Consider the following 10,344-nt stretch of genomic DNA (forward strand, 5'->3'; position numbering starts at 1 on the left):
ACACTGTTTATAGGATGTCTTCATCTTGCTTTTATTGGCCACATTGAATCTTTCACATTGTAAGGAAGATGCCATTTTCATTTTCCACTTTAAAATTATAGTCAATCAATAATCAATTATATCTTGTAAATAAGAAGTCTTTGCAGAATAAGCAACACAATATATTCTCACAGTGAGTGAACAGAAATATCTTACACGTTTATAGCCAGTAGTTAGAGCTCAACTCTGAACAATAAACCTCTCAGTGTTCTGTGTAACAGTCAGTCAATGTAGCTACTGTATGCAGAATAACCAGAACCAGAATAACTCAAATGGTGAAATTGAGAACAATAACAATCTTCTTTTTCACATTTTTTTTATTTACTAGACAAAACACTGGGATATTTGCTGTGCAGAGTTGATCAAGAGCCTTAGTCAGAAGTGAGTGCTTGTAGAGCTTTACACAGTGATTGATATTAGTCAATGACCGTTGGGGGGGGGGTGCACATAGGGTGGCCAATCAGATTGCAGGGGAGGTGGGTCCAGTGGCGTCAGGAGAAGCAGTCTCATCAGGAGGAGCAGTCTCATCAGGAGGAGCAGTCTCACCAGGAAAAGCAGTATCATGAGACGGAGGCGCCTGGTCGGGGTCGCCAGTTGGAGCCGATTGTGTTGGAGACGAACACAGATCCGATTCCTCCAGATTCAGTAAAGGTTGACCTTTGTGCATTGGTGGAGAATCACACACCTGTCGACAGACAACAACCGGTCAAAAAGGGAAAGTGACAGCAAAAGGGGGAATTTTGGTTGATTTTCGATAACAACCAGGGGTTGACCTCACAGAATTGCAGAGCTCCTTTTTTTGCTTGAATTTGAACTGTTTGGCCCATTTCCCACTGGCCAGAAAACCTGTTTAAACCTGCTAACGATCGGCCTCTGACCGCAGAGGGAATGTGTCACCGACCTGCATCATCCCGCGTGAAACGACTCTGCAATTGACAAGGGTTTTAATCGATCCGCCTCTTTACTTGTGTGGCAAGGTGAAGAGGGCCCGGGCGGGGATTGAACCTCCTGGGTAAGAGTCACGCGCGCTTGCCAGTCACCCGAAGGGACATCCCCTTGCCCAAGTAGCCAGGGCACATGATCAATTGGAGGCATAGTGACAGGTGACTGGCAAGCGCGCGTGACTCTTACCTGGGAGGTGTGGGTTCAATCCCCGCCTGGGCCCTCTTCACCTTGACACACTTGCACTATATCAACATGGAAGTGAAGCCACAACTATTGTGTCCACCGCACTTTCTTTTTAATGTAAGTTGTTAAAGACACAACAACCGGCCCACCATCTTCCATGCTGCTTTCTGTTGTTTACTTTGTTGTTTTCTGTCACGCTGACGTTGCGATAAACATAATGACATCTGTAGACACACAGGGTTTTGGCCAGTGGGAAAAGAAGTCAATTGTAACTGGGTCGACCCGTGTTTAAAAAACCTGCGTTGACCCACTAACGTTAGTGGGAAAGCGGCATGAGTCTCCTATTGGCTGGTGAAGCTCCCTGAAGGTTCAGGTGCAGCCTGAGTCGAGACGACTCGCCTACTCACCACACTCTCTCCATCGGGAGTGACGATAGGGCCGTCCCGGGTGTAGACGTTCAGTTCGTAATCGTCAAGGTATCTACGGAAGTAACCAAGGGAACAGGAGCAGGCCCAGGGATTGGCTGAGAGAAAGAGATAGGGCACCTCCTCTTTGGGGCTAAACCAATCATCTGGCATCACTTTGATCTGAAACAAAAAAACATCATTGGTCAAACTCCGCCCCCTACAGGCAAAGACGTGAACAGCAGCTGTGGGTTTTGTGCTCTCCTTTTACTTGGTGTGTGTTCTCCCACCTTGTTGATCTCCAGGTACAGGGTTTCTATGACTGGAAGGGGGCGGAGCATAAACCCAGGGAGCACCTTGATCTGATTGGATGACAGGTCCAGGACCTGGAAGGTGACATGAGAAAACATTTACCAGCTTTGTTTGGACTCATTCAAGAGTTTAAGAAGAACTATGTTCTGCTGTTTTGCTAACCCTCCTCCTGGCCATGTGCATTTGTTTTCAACAAAGCTGGTGAGAAATCAATCCATGGAGCGGTGGACAACATTATTTATCATCTCCCATGTTACCATGTGTATAATTGTGGAGAGTTATCTGTCATAAACAATACCCAGCCATCACCAAGACATCTTAAGATGTCTTGAGACGTCTTGGTAAGTCAAGATGTGTCTATAAGACGCGTCTATAGACATGTGTCTTAAGATGTCCTGAGATGTCTTGAGATGTCTTAAGACACTCAATGTCTTCAAGACACAAAATTCTGTCTGAGAGCATCCCATGTGCTGCCCTTGCATGTCTTAAGACATGGGTGCATGTCTTCAAATTTTTGTCTTAACATGTCTTAAGACGTCTTGATGTGCAGAAATGTCTTGAGACGTCTTGATTCCGCTTATTGAGACATCTTAAGATGCCTTGAGACGCGGTGATGGCTGGGTATGTATAACTATGTGTGCTAACAGGCTGACCTCCAGCTTGCTGAGTCCGGAGAAGGTGTTGTCACTCAGGGAGCCGATGTTGTTGCTCTGCAGGTAGAGTTCAGTCAGACCGGGGCAGGCGGAGAAGGAGTGGTCGGCGAGGGATGTCAGCAGGTTCGAGCCCAGGCGGAGGACGCGCAAGGTGGGCAGGACGGGGCCGGAGGTCGGGGTCACCTCCGGAACCTGGAGACCAGAGAACGAGAGAACCGATTAGCTTTCACGTTGAAAGATGAGTTGAAGCAGATTTTTTTTTTGTTTTTTTTTGTTTGACACACCTTGTTGGCCGTGAGGTCGATCTCATCGATCTCTGTGAAGCGCTGGTAGGAGGACCAGGACAGACTGGAGAACAGGTTCCTGGGAAACAAGAGCACCTTAAAGAGAAGAAGAAGGAGAAGAAGATTTACAGGCTGTTAATTACGTGATAATGTCAACAAATAGCCTCAAAATAACAATTAATTTCGTAGTAATGTCATGTTTTTCATAAAGGCAAAAGATTACACATGCTTTGGATGTTTTGGGAATGTCCTTGCAATTGACCGTTATTTCTAGGCTATTTCTAGACATTATGACACAATTAATTGTTATTTCTTCTCTGTTTTGTTCTCGACCTGGGTTACAGAAAATATTTACAGCTGGTTTCCTGTCAAACTGTCTTATCCCTGTTATCAGGCTTCAACAGGCCGCCTGTGGTTTCCAGCTGTCAGTCAAACACCTCGTCCAATCAACACTCAGAATTCTGCTGTATTCCCGACAGGAAGTGGCCCGTACAGATCAATTTCCCCTTGTCATCCACGTTCGAACTTTGAGTTTCATCAAATGTCTCATTGTTTTATTGTTTATTTCCTTAGATTTTATTGTAATTCATCATCACTGTTTTACATCATAATGCCACTTTTACTTTAATGATTAAAGTTGTTGGTTGTTTTAAAGCAACATTGCAGTGTTTATCGGCCTTGATGTTTCCAAACTCATTGGTGGAAACTGCTGTAACTTCCCTATGCGGGTTGAATCATCCCCCCCTCCCTTTCTTCAATGCAACTCTATGTTTCTTGACTAATTTCACACAATTTGTAACAGATATTTAGAAGAAAAACTTTTTGTTTTTTAGGATATGTCCTGCTCAGTTTTGCTAAAGTGCATTAACGTTTAAAATACAGGTGGTGCTGGTGTTTTCTATGACCTGACTTCTTTTGGTTACCTTGATCGTACATGCAGGTTCGAGTCCCGCCGGGATGCTGCTGAAACCTGCGGCTGTGCAGTTGTTTCTGTGCCGGTCGTCCCTGTCTCTGTCACTGATGCAGCCGGTCACTGCTGTAACCATGGCAACATGAGACAAAACGACGAGAAGGAGGACGAGCTGCATTGTTGAAGGACCCTCAGCTGCTGGAAGAGTGTGTGTGTGTGTGAGGAGGAACAAGGCAGTGAAGAGGAGAGTGTGTGTAAAGGAGGAAGTGTGAGTGTATTGTGTCACTTCTTTTCACGCTTCCTGTTCGACACATTTGCAGCTGAGCTGGAGCCAAAAAGCTGAAACAACAGTACACACGTGTCTGAAAACACAATGTTTGTGTGTGGTCAGATGTGAGTGAGTTACAGTTCATGAGACCTGTCCTTACTTTATCTTATCCCTCAATAAAGGTGGAAACAGAAGAGTTCCACAATGACCATGGAAACAGTAGAGTTCTTGTGACCATGGAAACAGTAGAGTTCTACAGCGACCATGGAAACAGTAGAGATCTACAGTGACCATGGAAACAGTGGAGTTCTAGGGCGACCATGGAAACAGTGGAGTTCCACAGTGGAGTTCTACAGTGACCATGGAAACAGTCGAGTTCTACAGTAGAATTCTAGCCAGGCTAGCGCCGCCTACTGGTTCCGGCAAATTTCATTTGCCTCAACAATGTAGTCAGGACACTAGCAATGCGTTTCGGTTTGCTCCGTCCGCCAGAGCGGACGGACCAATCAGCGAACAGACGGGTAAGTGAAGGCGATGACGTTGAACTCAAGCGCTCAAGATTAACCTATGAGCTTAACCGGTGTATAGCACACGTGACCACCAAGCAGCAGCGATTAGTTGAAGCAAATGTAAGCAACCGCCTCCCGGAAGCAAACGAATCCCTATGGCTCGTGTTCAGACGCTTTTTGAAATGTAATGAAATAAGCGGCTGATGCATCAGGCTAGTAGAATTCCACAGCGACCATGGAAACAGTAGAGATCTACAGTGACCATGGAAACAGTGGAGTTCTAGGGCAACCATGGAAACAGTGGAGTTCCACAGTGGAGTTCTACAGTGACCATGGAAACAGTCGAGTTCTACAGCGACCATGGAAACAGTCGAGTTCTACAGTGACCATGGCAGCAGTAGAGTTCTACAGTAGAATTCCACAGCGACCATGGAAACAGTGGAGTTCTACAGTGACCATGGCAACAGTCGAGTTCTACAGTGACCATGGAAACAGTAGAGTTCTACAGCGACCATGGAAACAGTCGAGTTCTACAGTGACCATGGCAACAGTAGAGTTCTACAGCGACCATGGAAACAGTCGAGTTCTACAGTGACCATGGCAACAGTAGAGTTCTACAGCGACCATGGAAACAGTCGAGTTCTACAGCGACCATGGCAACAGTCGAGTTCTACAGTGACCATGGAAACAGTAGAGTTCTACAGCGACCATGGAAACAGTAGAGTTCCACGGTAGAGTTCTACAGCGACCATGGAAACAGTAGAGTTCCACAGTAGAGTTCTACAGCGAACATGGAAACAGTAGAGTCCTACAGTAGAGTTCTACCATGGAAACAGTGGAGTCCTACAGTAGAGTTCTAGTGACCATGGAAACAGTGGAGTCCTACAGTAGAGTTCTAGTGACCATGGAAACAGTGGAGTCCTACAGTAGAGTGTGTGTGGTGAGGCGTTCAGGGAGACTCAGAGAAGTCAGGTTTGGTTTTTCTTTGTCGCTGACAGTTTATTGCCATCGTGTTGTCTGCAGGTTCGGCCTGAGATTGGTTCCTGATACAACGAAAACAACAACAACAACAACGACTCAACACAGACACAGAACAACCCGACGGGCTCTCAGCCAATAGGAAAGAAGAGGGGGAGGAGGAGGAGGGCTGGACTGTGATGACATCACAGCCCAGCCCTCCTCCTCCTCCCCTCCTCCTCCTCCTCCGCCTCTAACGTCCAAAACAACAAACGTAAACAGACAATTAGAAGAAAAATAATAAAATCAGCTTTATGAAGTAAAACAAACTTTAGATTATGATTCTAAATTAACCAGGAAACACACACACACACACACACATCCAACACACACACACACTCCCACACACAGACACACACACACTCACACAGGCGGTTGCAAGAGGGTGAAGAAGCTCCCTTTAGCAGCATCCACAAGAACCCAATATTAATGACACGTATATCTTTTATCATAATTAATATTAATAATAGTGATGATGTCGTGATGACGTCATACAGCAAAGAAGAAGGTCGAACATGTAGCAGGTTAAAATACTCTGGACAGGAAGCAGATGAATACACAACAAGGAAAAAGAAAACAGCCAATCAGAAGCTGGAGATTGAAAAAAACAAAAAAACAAACAAAAAAACAACAAAAAAAAACATCAAAAGAAAGAAAAAGGAAACATCATTTCCCATCAGGCCCGGCAGTGGCAGCAGGTTATCAAAGATTGTCCCGTGATTGGTCGATACCAGAGACACCATTATTCTGCTGATGTCACACTTCTCAGGGGCCAATCACAATCAGTCCTTGTAGTAGGTGTGTTTTTTTTTTAATATTTGTCGTCGTCGTCGTCCTCACCATGGCGACTCCTCTCCTGACCGGCTGAGTGTCGGAGGGAGCGCTCCCATTGGTTGGTTGGTTGGTTGGTTGGTTCTGACCTTAAAAAATAAAAAAGGTCTCAATGTCACAGAGCACTTTAAACGCTCCACTCGTCAATTGTCATCTCCCACAATGCCTTGCTCTGTGTGTGTTGTGTAGGGGGGTGGGGGCTGCTGCGTTCACGTCGACGTGGGAAAGCTGGAAATTACAACTTCCTGTTTTTCAGAGGTGCAGTGAACACAACAGCAACAAAAAAAAACAAGAAAAATGAGACTTGAACTGATAATCAATCAAGTCTCTGGGCTAACTGATTGATGGACAATGAAAAGAAAAATAAAAAAAAATCAATATGTACAGCATTTAAAGAAAACATCTGTTAAAGCTCAGGTGAACACAGCTCTTTAAAGTGACATTGAACGCATCACCATACGACTCCAAAAGCCTCGGTTTCCATCTTTCCGAGGTCTCGTGAAAGCAGCAGCCGATCCCCTCGTCCCTTCATGTTGTGGAGTTGGACTTGAACGCCACACAGAACAGGTCTTTTAGTGTCTCATACTCTTTTATCGTCTCTTTTTCTTTTTCTTCGTCTACTTCTCTTCTCGGCCATCTGTCTCTCAACTACATTTCCCAGAGTTCCTTGCTTTACACACTCCTACCTCCCTCCCCTACGTAAACTACATCCATCACCGTCTCAATGATTCGCTGACTCCTCCCACACTTGTGCGTCGCACGTCAGGATTCACTTACTCTACGTTTTCCCCACGATTGCCAGAGACAGTGAACATTTCATTATGTCGCAGCCTCGTTTTTTTTCTTTTAAAAATAGATTAATCTTCATTAAAAACAAGTAAAGTCAGGAGGATACACTTCAAATATACACACACAACGCTTTAAAAAGATTTAAACGTGCGAGTCGCTCACATCATCATGTACAACAACAACAACAACAGCTCCTCCTCCTCCTCCTCCTCTTCGCTTCCGTCTCTCTGTACAGCAGTGTTGTCTGTCAGCTCTCTGCTCTCCAGCAGGAGGCGCCACAGAGCAGCTTTCTTTGGTTTCGTAGCACTCGGCTGACCTGGCGTGGCGTTCGGGGTCACACGGGAGAGGCAGTAAATACGAGCTTCGATTGTGTATTAAAAAAAAGAAAAAAAAAAGTGGTGCGTTCAAAGTGTCGGTGTCGAATCGGGGTGCAACGGATCAGAAACCTCACGGATCGGACGAATTCGTTGCAGCTTCAAAGATACGAGCAAAGGTTTTTTTTATCTGCCCGTTTATTTGGCTACGTACGTGTTCCCACGCTACACGCCACGCACAACTTTTTTTTTTCTTCCCGGTCCGTGGACATCCAATCCAAATGGATCCGTTGCACCACTAGTGTCAAAGTCGTACTGACTAGAAACTCCCATATAACTTGAGCGCCTCCTCGGCTAGGCTAGGCTAGGCTAGGCTATGCTAGGCTAAGCTATGCTAAACTAAACTCGGGGTCTCATAGGACTTTCCCATATAAACCTATTAGCCTGAAAACGCTAACAGCCGCCCCAATTTGCTCCACACTCAGGCTAACTGACTAGCCACGGCTAACACCTGTAGGTAGCCTAGATCTCAGGCTGTAGCATGCTAGTTAGCCTCCTGGGCTAACAGCGGCTAACACAGAGCGGCTAAACCTCAAAGTCCACGTAAAAACAAACCCAGAAAAATCAAAACCAACGCACTCCGTCTTTAAAAAAACTAAACTAAACAAAAACAAAAAAAAACAACAACGGGAGACTTCTGCAAACAGGAGCTAGCACGTCGGCTTTAAGGCACCTCATCATCGTGAACGACTTCTCAATCGGGATCGCAACATCAATCAATCAATCAATCAATCAATCAATCAATATCACCAATCGATTAAAATAAACAACACTTAAAATCGATCATTGTGTAGTAAAAGTTCATCCATCGTTCATCTTGTCTGACAGCAAAAGACAAAAATAATCCACTTTACTTTCCCCCTCCCTCTTTTAAAAAAACGGCGTTGCTACGGCAACAGCTAACCCGTGCTAGAAGGAAGCTAAACACACACGCACACACAAACACAGCAGGATTCAAGGTACAGGACACACACACGCACACAGCCGACGACTCCACTCCCTCCCTACAGCTTCAGCCAATCAGATCGGATCTCCGTCCGAGGTCAGAGGTCAGAGAGGTCAGAGGTCGGTCGGCGTCTCCTTGTTGTGTTTGAGGTCCGGTGCGCTGAACTGCCGTCTCATCCTGGGCGGCGTGGAGAAGCCCCACCCCCCCGGCCCCCCCGCTGGGTTAGGGTTAGGCGGCGGCAGCGGCATCGGCATCGGCGGTACGACCCCGGAGCGCGGCAAACTGTGGTAGTTGTTGTTGGGGGGGTGATGAGGTCCACCAGGCTGGAATGGTGCATTATGGGGGTTGTAGTACGGGTGGTGGTGGTACTGATGGTGCTGCCGTTGATTAAAGTGGAAACCGCCGCCAACGCCGCCACCACTGCCGCCATCTCTGTCCCTCCCTCCTCCTCCTCCTCCTCCTCCTCCTCTTCCTCCTCGCTCCCCCCCAGGCCCGGGTGACACCCCCCTCCTCTGTCTCGGTCGCCCCTGGTGACCGCCGCCACCCACACCGCCACCGTGTTGCTGGTTGTCGTAGTTACCGCCACCGTTGCCGCCGCCGTGGTGTGTGGAGCTGTCCAGAGAGTTGCGGCGGTAGCGACGCTGCTGCTGCTGGTTTTGTTGGTTGCTGTTGTTGTTGCCCTGGTGATGATGGTGGTAGTGGAAGCTGCCGCCACCACCGCCGCCAAACTGGTTGCCGGGGTTACGTTGTTGCCAGGTGCGGTGGGGGCTCGGCGTGCGCATGCGAGCCGGCGGCGGCGGCAACGGAGGCGGCGGCATCTGGAAGGGGAGCGGCAGCAGAGCGGGACCAAGAGGAGGAGGAGGAGTCGGGAGAGGAGGGGGAGGGGGGGAGGGGGAACATTTACCCTCCACGCCGCCTCCTCCCCCCTCAAAACTCTGCTCCCACACCTCCCCACCGCCCCCCTCGCCCCCCAGGCCCAGCGCCTGCAGAGCGGCAGTGGCCGGTCCCCACGACAACCGGTGGGCGGGGTTGCTCTTGAAGGGGAACTTGAGCTTGCACTCCTGCGGCGGGATGAAGCGCCCGGTTCCCGGGAGGTGGACGGGGACGACGGGGACGGGCTGACCTGCAAGGGGGGGAGGAGAGGGGGGAGAGGGGTTTAAAATGAGCACCCGCCGCCACTCGCCAAATGCGTGTAAAAATGTCATATGTAATAAACTGGAATGAACCAACTTCACTGTTGTCATTCCATCACCTAATTGATACGCCAACATTTTTTTTTAAAAGGACAATTCTGGGCGAATTCAACTCGGGGCTGTATGTTCCTAACATTTTAGGTCTAAAAGAAGGAATCTGAAGATTTTCAGTTTAATTGCTCCTGTTTTGCCGTAGTTGTGTCTGTCCCCGTATCGCCACGGCAGATGTGAATGGGAGCAGATTCAAGTTCCGCTGTTTAGGCTGTTTACAGCCCTCAAAGCCGCAATTTTTTTCCACAGACAGCGTCAGATGGAGACTCAAACATGCACCGAGAAGTTTATTTACTTCAAGCAAGCCGACATGTTTGTAAAACTAGATCTAATTCATAGTCTCCCGGAGTCTTGCGCGAGACCCAAGTTGACGCTCGGTGTGTTCAGGTGCAGTCAGAAGCTCCCGTTTGTGCCATAAACACAGGAATATCAACTCTTGACTTGCTTCAAGTAAATAAACTTCTGGGTGCATGTTTGAGTCGCCATCTGATGCTGTCTGTGGCTTAGAGGGATGGAAACAGCCTAAGCAGCAGAACTTCAATCCGCTCCCATTCATTGCTGCCGTGGTGATGCGGGGACAGACACAACTACCGCAAAACAGGAGCGATTAAACTGAAAATTTTCAGATTCCTTCTT

At 47.6% G+C, this 10,344-nt stretch overlaps 2 protein-coding genes across 3 annotated transcripts in view; both read right to left on the bottom strand.

Moving 5' to 3' along the window:
• Positions 1-249: 249 nt before the first annotated feature.
• Positions 250-3,969, bottom strand: LOC146968379 (uncharacterized). The gene is made up of 6 exons (XM_085759100.1): positions 3,744-3,969; positions 2,821-2,916; positions 2,537-2,728; positions 1,862-1,957; positions 1,575-1,754; positions 250-724 (listed from the first exon to the last, which is right to left on the bottom strand). Exons 1-6 carry the CDS (start codon positions 3,906-3,908, stop codon positions 500-502), a joined length of 954 nt encoding a protein of 317 aa, XP_085615226.1. The 5' UTR covers positions 3,909-3,969; the 3' UTR covers positions 250-499.
• Positions 3,970-5,480: 1,511 nt separating this feature from the next.
• The window catches only part of LOC146968380 (kinesin-like protein KIF1C), a 47,081-nt gene continuing 42,217 nt past the window's right edge, over positions 5,481-10,344 (bottom strand). For both annotated transcript variants that reach the window (XM_085759087.1, XM_085759088.1), the window contains one exon: positions 5,481-9,587. In XM_085759087.1, coding sequence (XP_085615213.1) covers positions 8,578-9,587 — 1,010 coding nt within the window. In that variant the 3' untranslated portion in view covers positions 5,481-8,577. The remainder of the gene's footprint in view (positions 9,588-10,344) is intronic.

This window comes from Trachurus japonicus, chromosome 18 (genome assembly GCF_045865225.1).
Source record: "Trachurus japonicus isolate A0001 chromosome 18, Traja_1.0".
Taxonomy (NCBI): domain Eukaryota; kingdom Metazoa; phylum Chordata; class Actinopteri; order Carangiformes; family Carangidae; genus Trachurus; species Trachurus japonicus.

Excerpts from the sequence above, each read along its gene's own strand:
- LOC146968379 (XM_085759100.1), bottom strand. The coding sequence starts at position 3,908 with ATGCAGCTCGTCCTCCTTCTCGTCGTTTTGTCTCATGTTGCCATGGTT. Across the intron at positions 2,729-2,820 it reads TCGACCTCACGGCCAACAAG|GTTCCGGAGGTGACCCCGAC; the intron begins GTGTGTCAAACA and ends TCTGGTCTCCAG. Across the intron at positions 1,958-2,536 it reads CCGGACTCAGCAAGCTGGAG|GTCCTGGACCTGTCATCCAA; the intron begins GTCAGCCTGTTA and ends GTCACCTTCCAG.